The 26,001-nt window shown below is 48.3% G+C and overlaps 1 protein-coding gene across 1 annotated transcript in view; it reads right to left on the bottom strand.

The window, feature by feature from the left end:
* The window catches only part of LOC144685056 (SITS-binding protein), a 228,798-nt gene that overhangs the window by 151,673 nt on the left and 51,124 nt on the right, over positions 1-26,001 (bottom strand). The window contains exons 3-4 of the mRNA XM_078549590.1: positions 16,223-16,430; positions 12,958-13,108 (exon numbers count right to left, since the gene is read on the bottom strand). Coding sequence (XP_078405716.1) covers positions 12,958-13,108; positions 16,223-16,430 — 359 coding nt within the window. The remainder of the gene's footprint in view (positions 1-12,957; positions 13,109-16,222; positions 16,431-26,001) is intronic.

Genomic DNA, 26,001 nt, shown 5'->3' with positions numbered 1-26,001 from the left:
TAGTGGATGCACTGGTAGTAATCTTCCAAGAATCCTTAGATTCTGGAAAAGTCCCAGAAGATTGGAAAACTGCCAATGTATGGCCCTTATTCAAAAAGGGAGGGAGACAAAAAACAGGTAACTATATGCCAGTTAGCTTAACATCCGTCATTGGGAAAATATTGGGGTCTATTATAAAGGATGTAATAGCAGAGCATTTAGAAATACATGATATAATCAAACAGAGTCAGCATGGCTTCATGAAGGGGAAATCATGGCCTGACAAATTTATTAGAATTCTTTGAGGAGGTAACAAGCAGGATAGATAAAGGGGAACAAGTAGATGTAATTGATTTGGATTTCCAAGAGGCTTTGGATAAGGTACCGCACAAAAGGCTACTTAATAAGACAAGAGCCCATGGTGTTGGGGGCAGTATATTAGCATGGATGGAGGATTGCTAATTAATAGAAGACAGAGATTTGGGTTAAGGGGGGCATTTTCAGGATGGCAATCTGTAACTAGTGGAGTGCCACAGGGATCAGTGCTGGGACCAGAATTATTTATAACACATATTAATGACTTAGATGAGGGAAGTGAATATACTATCATCAAGTTTGCGGATGACACAAAAGTAAGTGGGAAGGCAAGTGGTGAGGATGACACAAAGAGTCTACAGATGGATACAGAAGGATATAGACAGGTTAAGTGAGTGGGCAAATACTTGGCAGATGGAATATAATGTGGGAAAATGTGAGGTTTTGCATTTTGGTAGGAAGAATAGAGGAGCCGAATATTATTTAAATGGAGAAAGACTGCAGAAAGCTACAGCACAGAGGGATTTGGGAGTCCTCATGCACGAATCCCAAAAAGCTAACATACAAGTTCAGCAGGTAATGGGAAAGGCAAATGGAATGTTGGCCTTTATTTCAAAGGGAATAGAGTATTAAAATAGGGAAGTCTTGCTAAAACTATACAAGGCACTACTAGTTGGACCACACCTAGAATACTTTAAACAGTTTTGGCCCCCTTATCTAAGGAAAGATATACTGGCATTGGAGGCAGTCCAGAGAAGGTTCACTAGGTTGATGCTGGGTATGGAGGGATTTTCTTATGAGGAGAGGTTGAGTCAGCTGAGCCTATACTCATTGGAGTTTAGAAGAGGGGCAACCTTATTGAAACATATAAGATTCTTAGGGGGCTTGACAGACTAGATGCTGAGAGGCTGTTTCATCTTGTGGGAGAGTCTAGGACCAGAGGGCATAATCTCAGAGTAAGGGGTTGTCCATTTAAAACAGATGAGGAGGAATTTCTTCTCTCAGAGGATAGCGAATCTGTGGAATTCTTTACTGCAGAGGGCTGTAAAGGCTGGATTGTTAACAGATTTTTAATCAGTAAGGGAATCAAGGGTTATGGGGAAAAGGCAGGAAAGTGGAGTTGAGGATTGTTAGATCCGGCATGATCTCATTGAATGGTGGAGCAGACTCGATGGGCCAAATGGCCTACTTCTGCTCCTACGTCTCATGGTCCCACCCATATGGGCAGATAATCCCAAGTCAATCCATGAGACTGAGGCACTATGCCAGGAAGAGACCCAACCATGCTTCTTGAGGGAGGTCAAGGATCTCGGATTCTTCTTTTGGAATGCAGACGTCTCAGTAACCAGTCACCTCACCAACTTCAAATTGGACACAAGAGCCTGTGTTATGATCCTCTCAGACAAGGAACCATGGCTAGTGACACAACGCCTGCTGCCACCTATAACTGTACTACTGCTGTACAGGGCAGGTGGCATCAAGTTCCCAGTTAAAAATACATTGCAGGCGACACTCCAATACAAAGAAAAACAAATACGGGAGACATTATTTGTAATCCACGGTCAAGGATTTTCCCTTTTAAGTGGAAAGTCCTGTGTCGACCTCAACATCCTTCAGAAAATTGACAAGGTCAACCAGCAAGAGTCTGGTTCCAAATTTTAAAAAAGAGCTTCCCAAACTCTTCACTGGATTGGGGCGACTGAGGACTACATACAGTATTACACTAAGAGAGGATACAAAACCCACGTGCCTGTTCACACCATGGACAATACCACAGCCGACCGAATGGTGTTCCAGGATGGTCCCAGTTCCAAAGCCAAACGGGTCTATCCATATCTGTGTTGACCTGACACAACTCAACAAGACGGGCGAGAGAAGTCCACCCAATGTCCTCAGTGGACAACAGCTTGACCAAGTTCTCCAAAAGCAGTGTTTTCAAAGCTTGATGTTAACAGCGGCATCTGGCAACTTCCATGAGATGAGAAATCCAGATAGCTGAATACATTTGTCACCCCTTTTGGCAAATTCTATTTCAACCGCTTGTCATTCGGCATTACCTCAGCATCCAAGATGTTTCAACGCATAATGTCAGCCTTTTTGCAAGGCCTGGAGAGTGTTATCTGCCATATGGATGATGTTTTGGTCCACGCCACCACTGTGGAGGAACACACAGAAAGCTCAGGGTAGTCCTAGAATGTTTGCAGGAAGCAGGGCTGACATTCAATGAGAAATGTGAGTTCTCCAAGACCTCTATTCAGTTCTTAGGACATCATCATCATCATCATCAGCAAAGGCATCATGGTGGACCCACAAAAAAACAAAAGCTATCACTGAGATCCGAAGCCTATCAGGGGGAATCATCCATGCCTGCTGGCGCCTGGCATGCTCGGCAGCGTGAGCGGACAATATGGTGAGAAGGCCAAAAATCGGTTTCACGATGTTGTGAAATCAGTTTGCAATTGTCCACTCAGCTTGTCGATGGCGGGTCGCGTTTCCTGCCATCAGATATCGGGAACATCATTGTAATGCATCTGCATATCATTATAAGGCCAGCCTGCCGGGATCATCTCCCCTCACTGGATTGTCCGCCCACGCTGACATGTTTCACAACAGCATATATAAAGCATGCACTTGGCGGTCTGCACTTTGAGGGGAACTCAGAGCTGAGTACACGGTAACGTTGCACAGTGCTCGCCCAGGTCACCTGTGGACTTCAAGGCTGAGGTGCGTTGGAGGTGCGTTGGAGCTGCCCTGCAGTTGAGGCAACTTGGGGGTGGGGGCAAGGGCTGCCCTGCGGTTGAGGCGCATTGGAGGGGGAGCAAGGGTTGCCCTGTGGTTGATAGTAGTACACAAGCACGTGCAGGGTGTAGCTGGGGAGGGAAGCGGCCACGCATTAGGGAAATCTTGTATAAAGTGACCATTTCTTTCTAGCTGAAAGAGTTCAGGCGCAGCCACGTTGATATGCATGGAGTCAGGTCTCTAGCTTATCTGCCCACTCAAGCAACACAGTGGCATCAAAGTGCCACCAAATGCTCCAGAGCTTTCACCCCTTGGGCACAGACTGCAAACTAATAAGCGTTTTAGTGGATGGCAGAACAGTTGGAAGACTGAGCACATTGTACAATCTCCTTGCTAAAGTTGGCCATGGAGGCACTCAAAGCCCCTTGCAATGTCAGCATCCTGGTTTGGACCAATTTCCCTGACGGTTCAAGCTAACAGTGCAGCCTTGCAGTGTGGGTTAGGAGAATGCCTGTGCCTGAACTGAGAGCACAGCATGCCGTGCGATGGGCAAAGCTGCCGCCATTCAGTTTGGTGGAGTGGGGCAGAGGCGGGTGGGGTTTCGGGCAGCCATGCAGTGCTCTAATCTCTGGCCATCCAAGTGGTGGCCAGCACTCTCCACACTGCATTAAGTGGCCTTCAGACTTAACCAAGACAAGTTCTTAATATACCCAAGCAAACCCACAAGTCTCTCTCTTTCATCCTGCAGGTGGAGTACGTCAGGAGCATGGAGCCTGGTGAACTAGTTGTATGCCTCGTGGCAGACAACAGAGAAGAGAGTGACAGAGGCACCTGGCTGTGCAGAGGGAGAAGCAGCATCCTCAGGACGAAGGGGCAGCTGGGGCTCCCACACATGCCACCCATGAGCCACAGCGAGCCATGGCTGGTTGGCGCCTCGTGACACCCAGGGTCTATAGAAGCCACCTTTCATTTCTGCAAATGACTGACAACCAGTGTCGCCGAAGACCACATGTCTAGGGAACTGGTCGGTCACATGTGCCGCCTGCTGCAGGATTTGGCGCCAAGGGGACATGGAGGACATCCACTGCCAGTGGCTGTGAAAGTGACCGTGATGCTCAATTTCTATGCCAGTGGCTCCTTTCAAGGCTCCACAGGTAACCTCTGTGAGAAATCACAAGCCTCTACCCACAAGTGCACATGAGGTCACGGATGCCATCTTCACGAGGGCACACAACTTTGTGCATTTTGCCCGGGACCAGGACAGCCAGGATGCAACAGCGATTGCCTGATCTCGGGTTTCCCACAGGTGCAGGATGCAATTGACTTCACTCATGCGGTGATCAGATCTCCGTCGCAACAAGGGGTCAACTTTGTCATCTGTAAGAGATTCCGTGCAGCTGGTGTGTGACCACCACAAACACATCCTGCAGGTCTGCGCACGGTTTCCAGGGAGTTTCCATAGCATCTAGATTCTCAGTTGGTCACAGATCCCTAACGTCTTCCAGGGTCCACAGAGGCTGCAGGGATGGCTCCTCGGTGACAAGGGCTACTCACAGAGGATGTGGCTAATGACACCCGTGCGCCAGCCTCAGATTGCAGCAGAGGGGCGCCATAATGAGGCTCATGTAGTAGCTCACAACTTGGTGGAGCAAACCATCAGGATGCTGAAAGTGAGGTTGCCTGGACCGGTCTGGTGGAGCCCTGAAATGTAGAGCACACAGAGAATGACGGAATTCTGTAGCACCTGCCTACTACATTCTGGCAGCAATGACAAGCACCATTGAGGTGCAGGCATCACTAATATGTCCAGGGACTGTGAGGCCAGACATTCACTTTGGTCTAAAGGCTGCACAAAGCTCAGGGAAGAGGCCCTGGATTGAGACACCTGCCTTTATCTTGTGTAGAAAGGTTTTACATCTGAGTGACACGAGTAATGCTCATCAGAACAAGGAGCCACAGGCAGGGAGACATTCTTAGGAGTTTATTTACAATAGTGAACATTAAGTAAAAGTGATTAACACCCATGCCCTGCAACTACATCTTCTCAACCTGCCTAATCCTGCCGCCACGTCTTGGTGCTTCCCGGAGGTGGAGGCAGCCTGCTGGCTGCTACACCCTATCTGCAATAACCTTGGCAGATGTTCCCTGGAGGGCCCCGGCCTACCTTTGGGGTCCTGCTGTGTGGCAATGGCAACCTCCTCAGCTTGTGGAGCTGGAGCTGCCGGCGTCAGAGGAAGAGGGGATTCGGATGGGCCGGATATTCCTGGGGTCACCTGGATGGATGGCCCCGGGGTGTACGCCTGCTGATCCTCCTCCCTATTGGTGCTCAGGGGCCCCTCGTTGACTCCTTGAGGAGAAGGGGTAGCTAGACTGAGATCAGGCTGCCCCACACCCCTCTCGCGTACACACTCTTGGAGGCCAACTATGGTATCGGCGATGGAGTTCAGCTTGTGCAGCAGTGCAGGAGTGACGTCCTGGACCAAGGTCTCCATGGCGGCCACCATCCTACCAGTGTTGACCTCGATGCATTGGCATGCCGGCGCTATCACCTCAGCCTGAAGGCGGACAGACTCCTCCATCGTGCCTTGCAATCTGAAGGGTGCAGCAGACATCCCTTCCTGATGTTCCCGAGCTTGCCTTTGCAGCTCCAGCAACTGTGACATGACCAAGTCCAGAGGCTCATCATCTGACTCAGACTCAGCAAATTTCTGGCCTCCGAGTGCCAGACACCTGGGAAGTCCCTGCTGCCACCTGCTTAGAAAGTGCGATGTACTCACCAGATTGTGATACCGAGGCTACTCCAAAGCTAGATCCCACCAAGGTGTATGTCTCTGCGCTGGTAGAGGGTGTGGGTGAGCGCTGTGACAGGACTTGAGGGAGGGTTTCAGTGGATTTCACTTCTAAGCTTCCCTCGGGCTTGATTGGAGGCCCTGGGTCATGGACTCTCATGGCAGTTTCCCAGGGTCAAGCGTTTGGGTACATTAAAGCTATGCTGCTCTCACCCGATATCTTGGCTCATGGCCCATCCCTGCCCACTATAGTAGTGGATGCCTTGTCCACAGGCCTAGGGGCAGTTTTATTTCAGGACCAACTGTATGGATGTTGCCGACCAGTAAATTATGCATCTAGAGGACTGTCCTCTATGTTATTGAAAAAGAAGCTCTTGCAATCACATGGGCTTGCAAGAAGCCCTCTGACTACATTATCGGCCTGAAAGTCACCATTGAAACAGATCATAAACCATTGGTCTCACTGTTAGACAAGAAGGAACTTGCAAAGGTGCCCCCCAGAAGTTCGAAATTCCATTTGCATCTCAAAAAGATTCACATATGAGATGGTGTATGTTCAAGGGAAATTGAAGGCACAATATCCAGGGCCACGGTCAACCTTTCTGTGATACATGATGTCAACTTGGTTGAGCAGCTCAAGTCATACTCCCAATTGGTGAAGAGACAATTGCTGGCTACTTCAGGGAAACTTCAGCAAATCCACCAGGAACTGATGCAAGATGAGGAGTGTGTCCACATCCACCATTACTGTAAACAAGGATGGTTGCAACAGAGGCCAGGTGGCAGTGTCATAAATATTCGGTTTGAACAGCAGAAAGATTTTACTGTGAAAGATGATCTGCTAGTATACGATGAACAGTTGGCCATTTCAGTCTCCTTTCAGCCAGAGATTCTCCAACTATTTCATCAGGGCCACCTGGGTATTACAAAGTGCAGAGCGTGAGCCCAATCTTCAATATGGTGGCTGGGCATATCAAGGGCCATTGAAGAAATGATGGCAAACTGCCTGGTGTGTGTGCTGCACAAGCCAAACCAGAGAAGTCCCTCATCCCCACACAGTTCCCTACCAGGCCATGAGAACGGTTGGGAATCAATTTTTTCATCTTTAAAGGCAAGTCCTTACTCATCTTAAACATAAACATAAACAGAAAATGCTGGAAAAACTCAACAGGTCTGACAGCATCTGGGGAGAGAGAAACAAAGTTGACGTTTCAAGTCCGTATGACCCTTCTTCAGAGCCACAGACAAGTAGAAATGTGATGAAATTTATACTGTTTAAGGCAGGTGGAGCAGCTGAAGCTGCATAGAAGGCCAGCAATAGGAGAGATTGACAAAAATGTCATGAACAAAAGGAGAAAGGGAGTGTTAATGGTGGTGGTAAGGGCTAAAAAAGTGCTGATAGCAGCATTAAGGTAAGAAAGCAGAATGTGATAATAGCAGGACAAGGGTAAGCATCCTGAAAAGAACAACATGGAACAAGTAACAGATGGCCCTTGTGGGGGGGGGGGGTGGTGGGTGGTGGGGGGGGGGGGAGGAGGCGGCGGTGGGGGAAAAAGGGATCGAAAATGGGACAAGGGGGATAAAAAGGGGGATAAAACAATGAATATATGAATGAAAATAAAAATGAATAAAAATAAAAATAAGTGGATAAAAAATAAAAATGAATTTTGACAAAAAGGATAAAAAAGGGGGTGAGGATGGAGGAGAAAGTTCATGGTCTGAAGTTGTTGAACTCAATGTTAAGTCCGGAAGGCTGCAAAGTGCCTAAACGGAAGATGAGGTGCTGTTCTTCCAATTTGCGTTGAACTACACTGGAACATTGCAGCAGGCCAAGGACGGACATGTGGGCATGAGAGCAGGGTTGAAATGGCAAGCGACAGGAAGGTCTGGGTCATGCTTGCGGACAGACCGAAGGTGTTCCGCAAAGCGGTCACCCAGTCTGCATTTGGTCTCTCCAACCTAGAGGAGACCGCATTAGGAGCAGCGAATGCAGTAGACCAAATTGAAGGAGGTGCAAGCAAAGCGCTGCTTCACCTGAAAGGAGTGTTTGGGCCCTTGGACAGTGAGGAAGGAGAAGGTAAAGGGGCAGGTGTTACACCAGGAAGGTGCCGTGGGAAGGGGATGAGGTGTTGGGGGTGATGGAGGAGTGAACCAGGGTGTTCCGGAAGGAACGGTCCGACAGGGGTGGTGAGGGGAAGATGTGTTTGGTGGTGGCATCTTGCTGCAGTTGGTGGAAATGGTGGAGGATGATCCTTTGAATGCGTTTATCCTTCCTCATCTTGGTTTGACTAGCTCTTCTGATGGGTTGAGGTGAAGCAATTACACACGACAACTACCAAGACAGTCATGAGATCCTTGTAGAAAATTTTTGCGAGCCATGGCTTGGACCAGGTGGCGTCCAATAATGGCCTGCAATTCGCAAACGAATATGTCACCCAATTTGCCATCAGTTACGGCTTTCAACACCATACCAGCTCCCCAAGGTATCCACAATCAAATGGTGAGGCAGAAAGGGACATCCACTCCATTAAAGCTTTTCTGAGAAGAACGATGACTTCCCTACAGCGCTTTTAACTTATAGATCCACCCCGTGGCAATGTGGATTGGCCCCATCAGAGCTCCTGATGGGCAGAAAACTTCACACTCAAATTCCAATGCTGCCAAAGAAACTAATCCCCAGGTTGGCAGTCAAGCACTACCGAAGACTCAGGACTGAGAACAGTCCTACAGTCAGCAACAGGCATCCGCCTACGATAGAATGTACTGCACTAGAAACCTCCCACAGTTACACAAATGGGAACAGGGTGTAGATCACAGACCTTGAAGGAGAGGGCATCATTGTCTGGGGAGACAGTGACCAGCTAAGGTCTCACCTCATCCATACACCAGAAGGTATGATCAGGAGGAACAGGTGACTGACATCTTTGTCAATCTCTCCTATTGCTGGCCTTCTATGCAGCTTCAGCTACTCCACCTGCCTTAAACAGTATAAATTTCACACACATTCATCCCTTGAGGTGAACTTCCTACTATACATTTGAGAGAATTAGAAGACAACAAAGTACCAGAAACACAGGCGACAACTCAAACTCCAAATCAACAAAGGTTGCCCAAATCAGCAGAGCCCACCACGAAGGGGTAGCATGATTATAATGTAAATACATTGGGTAAAGATTTGGGGAAGGTGTAGTATAAGTATCTGGCATAGCAAGGGTTAATGTGGGACTGGGAATCAGTACCGCCCACAGTGTGATTTTTCTTTTCTTATTCATTTACGGCATGTGGGCATCGTTGGCTAGGCCAGCTTTCATTGCCCATCCCTAATTGCCCATCCTTAACTGCCTTCTAGAACCCCTGCAGTCCATGTGGTGTAGGTACATCCACAGTGCTGTTAGGGAAGGAGTTTCAGGATTTTGACCCAGCGACAGTGAAGGAACGGCGATATATTTCCAAGTAAGGATAGTGAGTGACTTGGAGGGGAACTTCCAGGTGGTGGTGTTCTCATCTATCTGCTGCCCTTGTCCTTCTAGATGGTGGAGGTCGTGGCGTTGGAAGGTGCTGTTGAAGGAGCCTTGGTGAATTCCTGCAGCGCATCTTGTAAATGGTACACACTGCTGCTACTGTGCGTCGGTGGTGGAGGGAGTGAATGTTTGTGGATGCGCTGCTAATCAAGTGGGCTGCTTTGTCCTGGATGGTGCAAGCTTCTTGAGTATTGGAGATGTTGGCCTGAATTTTTCCCTCGTCCGGCGCACGTGATCGGTGGGCCCAGTCGGTGTGACCGGCGGTCAGGAAACGGGCCCCTGAGCGTGATCGGCCTCTGGCCGTGATTTTATGCTGGTTGGCCAGATAATGGCTAGCCAGTGTGAAACACGAGCTGAAAAGGTCAGCGCTGCTGAGATGGGGGGGTAGAAAGAAGGCAGGTGACAACATCACCACAGACGTGGGTAAGCACTTTGAGGGAGCTCCCTGAAGGCAGGCTGCAGACCTGCAAATAATAAAATAAAGCACAAAAAAGCTGGAAAAAAATGTCCAAGCATCACAATAAAGCACCTGAAAGGATACCTCATAAAAATGCCGTCCCCAGGTATTTCTTTTTATTTTTTTCCTAACAAAGATTTCATCCCGCCCTTGGATGAGGTTTCATCAAAACTGTAAAGGCTGCCTGGTCGATTCGCCTGTCCATTAACCATAAGGTTGGATGGGCCATGAGAGGTTGCAGACAATTGCACCATTTGGGCTTAACTGCCTGCTTTATTGTTGGCAGGCGCGCTCCAAACTGCAGCACACGCCTGCCAAGCGAAATATCGCATGAGCACGTGATGACATCGGGACACTTGCCTAACCTCATCTTGTGCTATTTTATGCCCGTTCAGGTCGGTCGCATGCCTGCCTGTGGAACGTAGAGACACATGACCTGACACTAGAATCAGTTGTAGACTGGACAGAGACCCGTGTAGAAGCAAGCTTGGAGTTAGCCACTGTACTTATGTACATAGTTGCGCATTATCAATAATCACTTAAGTTATGTGTTATCAATAAACACTTAATGTTCAACCATCTCTGAGCAGAATCTCTGAGCATACAACAGATACTGCTGTCCAAACTGTACATACACTCAAAGCCAGCTGGACCAAGTTGGAACTGAGTCTAAACAGCTCTAGAGAAAAGAATTACGAAAATAGCAGGTTTTCCCTCAGAGAAGGAGCATCGGGGGCAGCGAGGGGTGGAGGGGGGGGTGGGGTGCAGGGGTGGCTATCTTCCTCTCTGTGAAGTCACACTGACCCAGAATGAGACCTTGTTATGCAGAGAGGCACCAGATGACCTTGGAAATGTGACTTCCTGATAACCAGCCCAGCCCTATCCAGTCCAGTCCAACCCAGCCAGGCAGACAATACCACTGGAGTCCCAGGACTGACAGCCTGCTGATTGGCTACACACTCATACCCTGCCCTTCACCCACAGACTCAGAGAGTCGACTTATGCTGAGGTGACAAGTTGACCAGTGAAAGCGGGAGAAGCTGGGAGCTGGGGTGGTAGAGGGGGAGGGAGTCAAGCAGTGTCATAGAAACATTCAGGGAATCCACTACATCAGCCAGTGGACCAAGCAAGCCATTGGAAATGTTACCAGAAATGAACTTGGGCAGAGAGCCAATCCTATGAAGAGCCCAGGGCTGTCTGTATATGTCAGCTGGCTCATGAAACCACTTGTAGACTCAGCTGTACAGACTATCATACATGGTGAGTGAGTGAGGATCATCTGTTCCAAAGATCATCCTCCCTGTAGACATATGTGAAAATCACTGGTCTCAGCATTCACAGAGCATTTATAGTAAAGTAAAGGCCTTCTCTTTGACCCTCTGTTGATACTGAGTCAGGCTGCTCCAGTAGCACTGATATTCTGAATTACTCCCTGGCAGGCACCAATAATGTTATATGAGACAGCAGGCCTGTCACTACCAGCCAGCATTCATCAGCAGTGTCTGACCATTCTTCACTCAAGTTTCCCTCTACCCACCAGTTCTCACTGCAGACTGGCCTTGAGAGTTCCCAGTTATTTCTCCAGACAGCTTGATGGTCGGAAGGTCTGAGAACGGCAACCTTTGAGAGAGGCCTGGAAGTTGGCCTGGGCCTGGAGTGAGGCCTACACTTGGGGAACGGCCTGGGCAGGGGCCTGGATCTGGAGAAAGGTGTGCACCTGCAGAGGGGGCTGCATTGGCAGGGGCCTGGGCTTGGAGAGAGCTCTGGGGAGAGGCCTGCACCTGGTCGGGGGAGGGGGGGGGGTGGTAGCCTAGATCTCAAGGCCTTCACTTGGAGCAGAGCCAAAGTTGTTTGGAGAAATGCCTTTGTGCACTGTGTCTCTTGTGTACTATGGCTTGCCATTACCACGTGACCTGTAAAGTCATCTTGGGCAAAGGCTTTAAGCAGAAGCCATTTTTACGCACAACATGAACCATGGTGTCAGGCATGGACAGCTGAATTTCAGTAGATTTTGACAGCTGTAGGAGCTAAGCTGCTGTAAGAATCAGCAGAGAATAATTAAATGTTCAGTCTGCAAAGTTCAAAGTTCTTTGTACAGAACATTGATTGCTGGGTGAGTCAGAATGGCTTTGAATATTCCAGTACCTGCCCCTATAGGGATGAAAGGTGATTTGAGAATGAATTGGAAATTCTTCCCATCTCAATGCAGAACTACAGAGTTACCTGAGTTAAACAAGAAACCTGAACAAATAAGATTATTAACTCTGTTATCAGTGCTAGGGAAAGAGTGTTACAAAATTTATTGCACTCAAGACCTCACTGAGGAGCAGAAAAAGCTAGTCTTGTGAAATGTTGGAGACTGTGAAGACCCACTTTGAGCCCTCATTAATGTTACTTATGAACATTACATGTTCAACACCAGAGCTCAAGAAGATGGGGAGAATATTGATGTGACAGCACTGAGACGTCTAGCTGAATTTTGAGAGTTTGAGCAACTGAAGGATGATCTGACCTGAGATAGGATTATCTTAGAAACAAGAGATCATGTCTGCTGAGAGAAGAGAAATTTACTCTCAAGAAAGCTGCTAATATATGTAGAAGCTCTGAAGGGGTTAATCATCAGCTGAAGAGTATTGATGGGAGAATTGACAAGGCTTTGCACTCTGCTAAGAGGCAGTTCAGGCTTTCCAAGCACAAGACAATGGAGAAAAAGAAAAACTATTTACAGAAGGATCAGTAGAAAGATTGAGGCCAGAGTACTGGGTGTAAATATTAAGGAGGACACCACACACAAGTAAAGGAAGCATGTCCAGTGTGGAGAAAGCACTGCTCTAACAACAAGAAGCAAAATCACTTTGCAAGTTGTTTTCTGGAAAGAAGAAAAGCAAGCCTATAAAGATAGTTGCTGGAAAGATCTCAGACGATGATTCTGACGAATCACTCTACTCCCCAAATGTCTCAGTGTAAAAAATGGTTTGTGACTATTAGATGATAACTACAGAAGGAGAGCATGGAGTTAACGTGAAGTTTCAGATTTTCAATTTTAGCATCCCTTTTAGGGTTGTACCCTTTATTTATATTGTCCCTCCATGTTCTTCCTACCAAAATGAATCACTTCACATTGCTCCAAGTGGGTTCAGACAGAGGGCTCTTATACCTCTCCAAACAGCAGCTGTGTCGATTGCTCATTGAGATCTATCACTCCGTCTCCTAGCCGATGCTGCTTCAGTTTGTTGGACAATGACTTCAGGTTGTGCTCGACTCTCTGGACCACATCAGCAGCTTTCTGTAACCTCCAGAAAGGAAATCTGCATTCAGGAGGAGCAAAGAAACACTTTTCATCAACCAGAACAAAACTAAACACAATCTCTCCATTTTAATGAAGAGAGAGGTCAGGTGAAGAGAGGACAACTAGGTATTAAACAAAGAAAGAAAGAGAGAGACCGAAAGAGGTGGAAGAGAGAACTAGGTATTAAACAGAGAGAGAGCAAGGTGGGAGGGAGAGAGCAAACTGGGTATTTGAGAGAGAGGGGAGGGCGGTATTAAACAGAGAGGGAGGAGGAAGGTTGGAACTTGGCATTGGAGAGAGAGAGAGAGGATGAAGAGAGAGGAAGGTGGTGTTGAACAAAGAGTGGAAAGAGAGGGAAATTGGTATGGAACAATTATATGCCATCATCACCCTTCTCTTCAAAAAACAACCCTTAATTCCTCTGACCTTGCAAGCTACTACCCCATCTTCAACCTCCCCTTCCCCTCCAATCCTTGAACATGTTGTCACCTCCCAAATCTACGTTTGATTCCCCCCAATCAGATTTCTGCCCCTGCCTGTAGTGAAACAGCTCTCACCAAAGTTACAAGTGACATCCCATGTGACTTTGATAAAGATAAACTTTCCCTCCTCGTCTTTCTTGACCTGTCTGCATCATTTGACTTAGTTGACCACACAAACCCCTCCGAACTCCTCTCCACTGTCGTCCAGCTGGGTGGGCCTGGTTCCATTCTTATCTATTTAATCATAGTCAGAAAATCCAGCAGTGGCTTCTCTTCCTGCTCCTGCACTGTTACCTCTGGTATCTCCCAAGGGTCTATCCTTGGCCCCATCCAATTTCTCATCTACATGCAGTTCCTTGGCGACATCATCTGAAACCACAATGCCAGGTTCCACATGTACATAGATGACACCCAGCTTTACCTCACCACCACTCTCTGAATGATCAGACTGCTTATCTATCATCCAGTACTGGATGAACAGAAACTTCCTCCAGTTCAATACTGGGAAGGCTGAAGCCATTTGTTTTCAGGCCGTCACAAACTCTGTTTCTTTGGCTTTGACTGCATCCCTCACAACTGTCTGAGGTTGAACCAGGCAGTTTGCAATCTTGTTGTCATATTTTACCCAGAGGTGAGCTTCAACCAAATGCATGCACTGTTACTAAAAACGCCCCATTTCCACCTCCAGAATATCACCATACTTTGCCCCTCTCTTGGTTCATTTGCTGCCGAAACTCTCATTCATGCCTTTGTTACCATTGGAGTTGACTATTCTAACACTCTCCTGGCTGACCGCCCTCATTCTATTCTCTGCAAACTTAAGGTCATCCAAAACTCTACTGCCCATGTCCGAACTTGCACCATGTCCAGTTCACTTGTTATCCCAGTGCTTGCTGACCTACATTAGTTCACAGTTAAGCAACGCCTCAATTTTACAACTTTCATCCTTGCGTTCAAGTTCCCCCATGGCCTGACCATTCACTCTCTGTGTAATCTACAGCCTGACAGATCCTTAAGATCTCTCTGCTTTGTCAAGTCCAGCCTCTTGAGCATCCCTGATTTTACTTGTTCCACCATTGGTAGCTCTGCCTTCAGCTGCCTCAGACTTAAGCTCTGGAATTCCTTAACTAAACCTCTCTATCTCACTTCCCTCCTTTAAGAAGCTCCTTAAAATCTACCTCTTTGACCAAGTTTTAGGTTATCTGGTCCACTACCTCCTTATGTGACTCAGTGTCAAATTTTGTTTGTTAACACCTCTAAAGCTCCTTGGGACAATTTGCTATGTTAAAGAAATTGGAATTTGTTGTTGAGGAGGGGGTTGGGGAAAGAATCCGGAACTGGGTATTAAGTAGGGAGGTGGAGGGGCTGATTCCAACTCAGTGCAGACCAGCATTCTGAATCATGGAGGGCTGTCAAGAGTCACAGGAAGTGCGACCTAGCTACGAACCAATGTGCTGATGAGACAGCAGCATGACACAACCAGGGAAATGGGGTGAGGAGGCCTGTACTAACATGTCTGTCTGGGAGCTCAGGTGAAGGCTAGCATTCAGCATTGCTCTCCGATAGAGGGATGGTCCAGAACAAGGGAAACGAGAGCTAGGCCATTCAGAAAGTACTCTTTCACACACAGGGTCGTGGGAATCTGGAACTCTCTTCCCCAAAAAGCTGTTGAGGCTTGGTGGGGAGGTGGAGGGGATGAGGGGGCAGGGGGTCAATTATAAAACTACGATTGATAGACATTTTTTAGGCAGGGATATTAAAGGTTACGGAACCAAGGTGGGTTCCCTCTTTCTAATTCCCAATTACCACCCTTTCTGATTCCCAGTTATCCCCTCTCTAATTCCCGATTACCCCCTCTCTCTTTCTCTCTAATTCCCGATTACCCCCTCTCTCTTTCTCTCTAATTCCCAGTTACCCCCTCCCTAATTTCCAGTTACCCCCTCTCTCTCTAATTCCCAGTTACCCCCTCTCCGCACTCACTGCCACTGTCCCTTTATGTTCATTAATCAGCCTACCCTTCCTTTGACTAACCTGTTAGCATTTAAATGTTTACAAGAGTCTTTTGGCTTCCCTGTAGTTAGCCACTATACTATTCTCAGAATTCACCTTTGTCCGTTATATTCTCTTTTTTAGACCAATTTTGTACTTTCTAGTCCTGTGTTCTGATGAAGGAGCAGCAACCTGAAACATTAACTCTGTTTCTCTCTCCATTAATGCTGCCAGACCTACTGAGTATTTCCAGCATTTTATGTTTTGATTTCAGATTTCCAGCACCTACAGTATTTTGCTTTTGTACTTTCTATATTCAGCTATCCCAAGTCTTTCTTCCTGGTTAATACCCCATTTTCCTTTTTCCCTGATCTCTCTTGAACACTCAGTCTTCCTCTCTTTGTCCCACAACCTCTCTCATTTCTAACTACCCTGTTTCCAGCTCTTTCACCCACATTCAATGCTTTTGCCTCCATTCTGCCCAACAGATCCTGCTATTCTTTTATAAAAACCCAATCTGCTTAGTGATGTTTTTGAACAGTGGTGGTTTTGTTTAAAAAAAGGGGCCATTCTGACCAAACAAAATAGCAAAGATTTGAACAAGCAATGCCACAGGAGGATCTACTCATGGTGAAGAGAAGTTTCAGAGTGTTGCCTCTTACTGTAAGATACTGGTGTCTGGGAGGGCAGACTGGGCTGCAGGGATCATACTTCCGACTTGCTGGTGGACTGTTGTGAGGCTGTCACTGACACACACTGTGTACCTCAGAGGCACCATCTCTGTGCTGGGTGGAATTCCCAGGCATAGCCACTTCCTGCTGGTAATCCCAACGTGCAACGGGACTTCCTGATGAACTCGCACAGCCACACCTAACAACAGAGAGAGACACACACACACACAAAAAGTAACAGAGGTAAAAACAGATCTCGTCCTTCCCCCATCCCCAGCACCCTGCCCCACTGGGGTATAATCCCACTGCTGTCAGTCTCAGTCCAGGAAACATTCTTCATGGGGGAACGAAAACCATGAACATTTGACGAGCTAATAGACCACATTGAGGATCACTGCCTGTCCTCACTCGACCTTCCAACGGGAGTCACAGATCGTTAGCAGAATTCTGGCTGACCTTGGGCACAAAAGCACAGGACTCAGGCTTTAATCTCAGGAGGAGAATCAGCCAGAAGTCATGCTCCACATTGGTACCAACGACATAGGTAGGAAGAGGGATGAGGTCCTGAAAGCAGATTTCAAGGAGTTAGGAGGGAAATTAAAAACAGGATCTCAAGATCAGTAATCTCAGGATTACTCCCAATGCCATGTGCTAGTGAGCATAGGAATAGGAGGATAGATCGATTAAATACGTGGTTGGAAAACTGGCGTAGAAGGGAGGGAATCAGATTTATGAGGCATTGAGACTGGTACTGGGGCAGGTGGGACTTATACAAGCTGGACGGGTTACATCTTAACAGGACTGGGACTGATATACTCACAGGGAGATTTGCTAGTGCTGTTGGGGTAGGTTTAATCTATCTTGTCAGGGGGGTGGGAACCTGAGGGGTGGCCCAAATTGGAAGAAAGTAAAGTCGGTAACAGGAAGTAGTAGTGAGACTAGAAGGCCGAAGAAACAAAGCAGAGCATTGAGTATGCTTCGAATGCGGAATGATGTTAAAAAGACAAATTTAAGGGCGCTCTACCTGAATGCACACAACATTCGCAATAAGGTAGATAATCTAAAAGCACAAATGGAGGTAAACGGGTATGATATAATTGCCATTACAGAAACATGGCTGCATGGTGACCAAGACTGGGAAGTGAATATTCAAAAATATTCGACATTTAGGAAGGACATACAAGAAGGGGAAGGAGGTGGGGTTGCGCTGATAATAAGGGTTGGGATCAGTGCATTAGTAAGGGAGCATCTCAGATCGGAAGAACAATGTGTGGAACCTGTTTGGTTGGAGCTAAGAAACAGCAAAGGACAGCAGACATTGATTGGAGTTGTTTATCGGTCACCAAACAGTAGTGATAGTGTGGGGCATGGTATTAGTCAGGAGATGAGAGAAGCATATAGCATGGGCAATACAGTAATCATGGGTGACTTCAATCTGCATATAGGCTGGGTAAACCACTTGAGCACTAATGCTGTGAAAGACGAGTTTCTGGAGTGTGGTTGGGATGGTTTTCTAGAGCAGTATATTGTGGAGCAGACTAGAGGACAGGCTATTTTAGATATAGTATTATGTAATGAAAAAGGGCTAATTAATAATTTTGTTTGAAAGAGCCTTTAGGGATGAGTGACCACAATATGATAGAATTTTACATTATGTTTGAAAGTGAGATAGTTCACTCTGAAGCAAGGGTGTTAAAGTTGAATAAAGGAAATTATGAAGACACGAGGAACAAATTGGCTGAGGTGGATTGGGAAAATACATTAAATGGTACAACTGTACATAGGCAATGGGTAGTCTTAAAATAACTATTACATAGCTTACAGTACCTATACATTCCTTTAAGGTGCAAAAACCCCAAAGAAGGCAGTCAACCGTGGCTGACAAAGGAAGTTAAGGATTGTATAAGATTAAAACAAAAGGCTTATAAAGTTGCCAGAAGTAGTAGTAAACCTGAGGATTGGGAGGATTTTAGAATATAGCAAAGGAAGGCCAAGAAACTGGTAAAGAAAGGGAGAATAGAATATGAATGCAATCTAGCAAAAAAACATAAAAACGGACTGTAAAAGCTTCTATAAGTATGTAAAAAGGAAGCATTTTGCTAAGACAAATGTGGGTCTATTACAGGTAGAGTCAGGAGAATTTATAATGGGGAATAGAGAAATGGGGGAGAAGCTAAATGACTTTTTTGTGTCTGTTTTCACTGGGAAAGATGCAGGAAATCTCCCAGATTTAGAGATCCAAGGGGCTGGGGAGAATGAGGAGTTGGAGGAAATTAGCATGAGAAGGCTGAATTGGAGAAATTAATGGGACTGAAAGCTGATAAGTCCCTGGGACCTGATATTCTGCACCCCAGAGTGTTGAAAGAGGTTGCTATAGAGATAGTGGATGCATTGGAGATCATTTTCCAACGTTCTATAGATTCTGGAATGGTTCCTGAATATTGAAAGGTAGCAAGTGTCATCCCACTATTTAAGAAGGGTGGGAGAGAGAAAACAGGGGACTACAGACCTGTTAGCCTTACATCAGTAGTAGGGAAAATACTAGAATCTATTATAAAGGATGTGATAAATTGATAATTGGATAATCATGATCTGATTGGGCAGAGTCAGCAGAGATTTGCAAAGGGGAAATCATGTTTGACGAACTTGTTGGATTTTTTTGAGGATGTTACTAACAAAATTGAAAAAGTAGAGTCGATGGACGTAGTATACTTGGATTTTCAGAAGGCTTTTGATAAAGTATCCCACAGGAGGTTGATTAGCAAAATAAAAGCACATGGGATAGGAGGCAATATACTGGCATGGATTAAGGATTGACTAACAGGCAGAAAACAGAGAGTAGGAATAAACAGGTCATTCTCTGTTGGCAGGCTGTGATTAGCAGGATACCAGCTGTTCACAATATATATCAATGATTTAGATGTGGGGACCAAATGTAATATTTCCAAGTTCACGGATGATACAAAGCTAAGCGGGAATGTGTGTTGTGAGGAAGATGTAAAGCGGCTGCAGGAGGATTTGGACAAACTTAATAGGTGGAATTTTCCCAAATTTGTATGAAGTGCGGTAGCGGGCAGGTAAAACGACGTTCTACCCGCCGGCCGCAATGGCGGGTTTTCACGCCATATCATTCCCAACCCGCCTCATTATTTATGCACTCCCGGGAAACACGCTGTTGCCATAGTGGGTGGGCTCTCATTCGTCTGCCCACCATCACCCTGCCGCTGCACCACACCGGGCGCCATGTTTAAAGTCCAGCCGCAGGCACACATCTCGGTGCTTCCAGCTCACCACTGCTGCACGGAAGACATGGCCCTGAAATTAAGAGGACTGTAGCCCCCAGGTTCAGCTACGCGTCTCTCAAGTGACTTCTGGATGCTGTGGAGACCCACTGGGATGTCCTCTACCCCAGCTCTGGCCGCAGGATGGGCAGGAACAGCACTAGCCTGGCTTGAGAGGCGATGGTAACGGTGGTCAATGCCATCGCCCTGCAAAAGAGGATAGCCACCCAGTGCCGCAAGATGAATGATCCATTCCATTTCGCCAGCCTAAGTCACTCATCTCATCACTCAGCTCACACACTCACAAGCCCATCACACATCCACAGGGCCCTCACTCACTGTCGGTTCAAGGGACATCACCATTCACTCTCTCACACTCACCGTCATTGTCCTCATCCTGTCCATGGGACCACTCAACACCCACACAGGCCAGGCACACTTGTCATCTGGCCTGGCAGGCATCCTGCTTACACCTTCTCCATCTCTATCCATGCAGGACAAGCTGGCACACAACAAGAGAGGTCGCAGACCAGTGGCGGAATGCCCGAAATCAAGGTCCTCACAGTCTTTGAAAACAGAGTCATCCAGCTGGCCGGTGGTAATCCTAGTCCTGTGCTGGTAAGGTCAGCACTGTTCTATCAAGTGAGGGTCCAGCAATGCAACATCCATCAGACAACCATGCTGTGAGTGATGTGTCCTGTTTCACAGGCCACTCACATGGACTAATTATCTCCCCTTGCTTTCGCAGGCACTTCTGCCAAACAGCTGGCAGAGTCCATGACCCAGAGCCTCCAATCAAGCCCCGAAGAAACCTCTGAAGAGGAAGCTGGAGGCACCCTCCCTGAAGTCCCATCACAGTGCTCACCCACACCCTCCAACAGCGCAGGGACACACACCTCGATGGGACCTAGCTTTAGAGTAACCCCGGGATCACAATCTGGTGAGCACATCGCACTGTCTGATCCACTGCAGGTGGCAGCAGGGACTTCCAAGGTGTCTGGCACTTGGAGGACTGCTGGAGGCCAGAACATTGCTGAGTCTGAGTCAGATGATGAGCCTCTGGACTCGGTCACGTCACAGTTGCTGCAGCTGCAAAGGCAAGCTCAGGAACATCAGGAAGGGATGTCCATTGCACTCCTCAGATTGCAAGGCACGATGGAGGAGTCCGTCCGCCTTCAGGCTGAGGTGATAGCGCCGGCATGCCAAAGCACCGAGGTCAACACTGGCAGGATAGCAGCCGCCATGGAGACCTTGGTCCAGGACATCAGATACCATAGCTGGCCTCCAACAGTGTGGACGCAAAAGGGGTGCTGGGCAGCTCGATCTCACTCCAGATACCCTGCTCCTCAAGGAGGCAGCCTGGGGCCCACGGGCACCCATTGGGAAGAGAATCCACAGGTGCACACTCCGGGCCCATCCATCCAGGTGACTCCAAGAGCATCGGCCCATCCGACTTCCCTCTTCCTGTGACCTCAGCAGCTCTAGCTCCACAGGCCGAGGAGGGTGCCACTGCCGCACAGGAGCTTGAAAGCAGGTCAGGGCCCTCCAAGTTTTGGCCCTTCAGAGGATGCCTGCCAAAGTCATCACAGACAGGGCGTTGCAGTCAGCAGGCTGCCTCCACCTCTGCTGTGGATGTCTGGGGAGCACCAAGACATAGCGGCAGGGTTAGGACAATTAAGGAGAATTAGTTGCATAGCCTGGGCACGGGTATTAATCACTTGTACAGACTGTTCACTATTGTCCATAACCTCCCTGCCTATTGTTCTGATCAGCAGTGTTCTTGTCACTCAGATGTGAAACCTTTCTGCACAAGATATGCGGGTGTCTCAGACCAGGGCCTCCTCGCTGTGCTCTATGCAGCCTTCAGACCAAAGTGATGGTCCAGCCTCACACTCCCTGGAGACATTAATGATTCCTCCACATCGGTGGTGCTGGTCATTGCTGCCAGAACGTAGTGGGCAGGCACCACAGAGTTCACTCATTCTCTCTGTGTGCTCTCAGCATCTTTATGGAGGGGCTGGCCTCCATCTCTTCAGCACCTGTGACCACTGATGCTGTGCTCCAGCTCCTGAGGGCTCAGGTACTGAAGGCGGACAAAGGGTCAGGTGCTTCTAAAGTTCCATGGCTGCATCTCTATGATATGACTCTGAGCACAAGCTCACAGAATGCAAGCGAGCTGCCCCTGGCTAGACAGGAGTCAGGCATTCTCAGAGGCTGTGTGAAGATTCATGGAGTGTCCTCAATGCATGTCGTCATTATACTCCTGCAATTGAGCGACTATCAGGGCCTCCAATGCATCTCCATGACAGGAGCATTATCACAGAGGGATTTTGCGCCAGCATAAGCCAAACAGGAGTCAAACGTTCACAGCTGCAATGTGAAGAACTATGGGGACACCTCACTGCATGTCACCATCATCCTCCACAAATCTGGCAGCTATGAGGGCCTCCCGAGCACGCCTGCCTCGTCTAGCCAGTGCGAGGGCCTCATCCCCGTCATCGTTGCCTCCAAGGACCTCCTCAGCCTCATCCCCGTTGGTGTCCTATTCATCAGAGGAAACTTGCAGCTCCTCCATCTCCTCTTCAACCAGCTCGTCTCCCTGTTGGAGTGCCAGGCTGTAAAGGGCACAGCAGATGATGACGATGTGTGACACCCTCTGCGGACTGCATTGCAAGGTTCCACCAGACCGGTCCAGGCACCGGAACCTCATCTTGAGCATCCCGATGGTCTGCTTCACCAAATTGTAAGCTGCAGCATGAGCCTCATTATAGCGTCGCTTTGCTGCAGTCTGAGGCTGCCACACGGATGTCATCAGCCCTTGTCCCCGAGGAGCCAACCCTGCAACCTCTGTGGACCCTGGGAGACTGTAGGGATCAGTGATCAACTCAGGATGTAGGCATCATGCACAGTCCCTGGAAACCGTGTGCACACCTGCAGGATGCGTTTCTGATGGTTGAACATCAGCTGCACATTCAGCGAATGGAACCCCTTGCAGCTGATGTAGTCCACCGAGTGCAGCGACGGAGATCTAAGCGCCACATGAGTGCAGTCAATCACACCCTGCACTTGCGGGAAACCCGAGATCTGGGAAAATCCAATCGCTCTTGCATCCTGGCTGTCCTGGTCCTGGACGAAATGCACAAAGTTGTGTGCCCTCGTGAAGATGGCATCCATGACCTCATGGGTGTATTTGTGGGTGGAGGCTTGAGAGATCCCACAGAAATCACCTGTGGAGCCCTGAAAGGAGCCACTGGCATAGAAATTGAGCACCGCGGTTACTTTCACAGCCACTGCCAGTGGGTGCCCTCCATGTCCCTGTGGTGCCAAATCCTGCAGTAACTGGCAGATGTGAGCGACCTGTTCCCTGGACATGCGCCGTCTTCTGCGACACTGGTTCTTGGTCATCTGCAAGAATGAAAGGTGGCATTTATAGACCCTGGGTGTCACTAGACGCCAACCAGCCATGGCTCGCTGTGGCTCTTGGGCGGCTTGTGCGGGAACCCCAGCCGTCACTTCTTCCAGAGGTTGCTGCTCCTGCCTCTGCGCAGCCTGGAGCCTCAGTCACTCTCTCCTCCATCTTCATTGTGCTCTGTAGGCCATCAGGCATACAGCTAGTTCACCAGGCTCCATGATCCTGATGTACTCCTCCTGCAGGATGAAAGAGAGAGACACGTGGTTAGCATGGGTGTACTAAGAACCTGTCCTGGTTAAGTGTGAAGGCACCTTAACACTTCCCGGAGAGCTCTGGCCACCACTTGGAAAGTCGGAGTTTAGTGCGCTGCATGGTTGCACTGTTAGCTTGAACCATCAGGGAGACTGGTCCAAACCGGGATGCTGACATTGCAAGGGGTTGTGAGCATCTCCAGCAGTGACTGCTCCACGGCCAGCTTTAGCAAGGAGATTGTACAATGTGTGCAGTCGTCCAACTGCTCTGCAGTCCACTAAAGTGCTCATGAATTTGCAATCTGTGCCGGTGGGGCGGGGTGGGGCGGGGTGGGGTGGGAGAGGGGGGAGCTCTGCAGAACCTGCTGGCACATTGATGCCTCTGCGTTGCTTGAGTGGGCAGATAAGCTAGAAGCCCGACCCCCACCATATCAATGTGGCTGCGCCTGAACTGTTTCAGTTGCAGAGGAATGGTCACTTTATACAGGTTTCCTTAATGTGTGGTCGCTTCCCTCGCCCACACTACCCCCCCACCCCAAATGCCTGTGCGTTATATTCAGTTACAGGGCTGCCTTTGCCCACAACAACCCCCCACCACCAGTCACCTCAGAGACAGGGCTGCCCTTAACCACCACCCACCACCCTCGCCACCAGTCACTTCAACAGCAAGGCTGCACTTGTCCTCCTCACAAGTCACCTCAATGGCAAGGCTGCACTTGCCCCCCGCTCCCCCTCACCCTCAAAGATCACCTCAGAAGCAGGGCTGCACTTGCCCCCTGATCCCGCCGGGCAGGGCGGCACTTAACCCCAACACCCTGAAGCCTCCAAAGCAACAGGCGACCCTGGTGAACTCTGCAGAATGTTGTTGTGCACTCACCTCCAGTTTACCCAAAGTGCAGGCCGCCAAATGCACTTCGCCTCTGTGCTGCTGTGAAACGCGTCAGCGTGCTTTCCCGCTGATGTAGACAGGCGATCCAGTGGGGGTGCAAGAGCCTGGCAAGATGGCCTGATAATGATACACTGATGTATTACAATGAGGTTCCCCACAACCGATGGCAGGAAACGTGGCCCACTGTTGGTGGGCTGAGTGGACAATTATGACCTTCCCGCCGTCGTGAAACCGATCGCGCCATATTGTCCGCTCACGCCACCTATCACACCTGCCAACAGGCATGGAAAATTCCACCTAGTGAATGGGCAAGAACATGGCAGATGGAAAATAATGTGGAAAAATGTGAGGTTATCCACTTTGGTAGAAGGAATAGATGTGCAGAGTATTTCCTAAATGGTAAGAGATTAGAAAGTGTAGATGTACAAAGGGGCCTGGGTGTCCTTGTCCATAAGTCACTGAAAGCTAACATGCAGGTACAGCAGGCAATTAGGAAGGTTAATGGAATTTTAGTCTTTATCACAAGAGGATCTGAGTACAGGTGTGGTGAAGTCTTGCTTCAATTGTATAGAAGCTTGGTTAGACCGTATCTGGAGTACTGTGTGCAGTTTTGGTCCCCTTACCTCAGAAAGGATAGTATTGCCATAGGGGAATGCAACGAAGGTTCACTAGACTTGTTCCGGGGATGGCGGGAGTGTCTTACGAAGAGAGATTGGGCAAACTGGGACTGTATTCTCTAGAGTTTCGAAGAATGAGAGGTGATCTCATTGAAACCTACAAAATACTTAAAGGAATAGGCAGGGTAGATGCAGATAAGATGTTTCCCCTTTTTGGGGAGTCCAGAACCAGGGGACACAATTTCAAAATAAGGGGGAAGCTACTAAGGACCTAGATGAGGAGAAACTTCTTTACTCAAATGGTTGTGAATCTTTGAAATTCCCTACCCCAGCGGGCCGTGGAAGCTCAGTCATTGAGCATGTTTAAGGTAGAGATTGAATGATTTCCAATTAACAATAACATAAAGGGTTATGGGCATAGTGTGGGTAAAAGGCATTGAAGTGTTCGATCAGCCATGATCGTATTGAATGGCGGAGCAGGCTCGACAAGCTAAATGGCCTTCTCCTGTTCCTATGTCCTATGTTCCTGGACCCATTAGTCCACATATGCTTTGGCTATTTACTACCTTGACCAGAGTGGAATCTCCACACTCTCTGTGACCTGCCAGATGAATCATTTGGGTTCAGTGTGTCATGTCTATAATGCATAGAAAGCTACATGACCTGCAGTTCCTCTGTACTCTGCACTCTCTCAGAGTTGATTTACAGACTGTGGCCTGTGTTTGATGGAGGTTAGGTCAGCTGTGTTTGTGTGTGTTTGTGTGTGTGTGTGTGCGTGCATGTGTGTGTGTACGTGCTTCTCCCCCACCCAACCACCCCCCCACCTCCCCCGCCTCCACCCTCCTCTCACATTTCTGTGCGTCACATCACCTGATCATACTCTAATTCCAGTAAAGCCCTGTTGGCAGGACTTTCTATTCTGGGAATTCCAAGATGACAGATGCAGCCTGAAAGCTCATTCGAACAGAAAGCAAACACAAGGAGAAGCCTTGTGATATGTCTTAAACATTTTTATAACAGACAAGGACAAGGGCTGAGATTTTACCGTCCCGTCTGTGGCCGGAATCATCGCGGTGGGATGAAAAATTTGACAGACCAACCAAAGGCCCGCTGACTTTGGGTGGGAATTTCCAGTCCCACAGCCGATGGGACCGTAAAATCCCGGCCAAGGTTTCATCCAAAATTCTGCTGACTGTTTCCTAACTTGCACCAACTCCCATTCCCACTGTGCTCACTGACCTATACAGGCTCCCGGTTAAGCATCACTTTGATTTTAAAATTCTTATCCTTGTTTTCAAATCCCTCCATGGTCTTTCCCCT

Source organism: Cetorhinus maximus, chromosome 9, assembly GCF_964194155.1.
Source record: "Cetorhinus maximus chromosome 9, sCetMax3.hap1.1, whole genome shotgun sequence".
Classification (NCBI taxonomy): Eukaryota; Metazoa; Chordata; class Chondrichthyes; order Lamniformes; family Cetorhinidae; genus Cetorhinus; species Cetorhinus maximus.
Note: the sequence above shows the minus strand (reverse complement) of the source record. Positions and strands in the feature narration are given on the sequence as shown.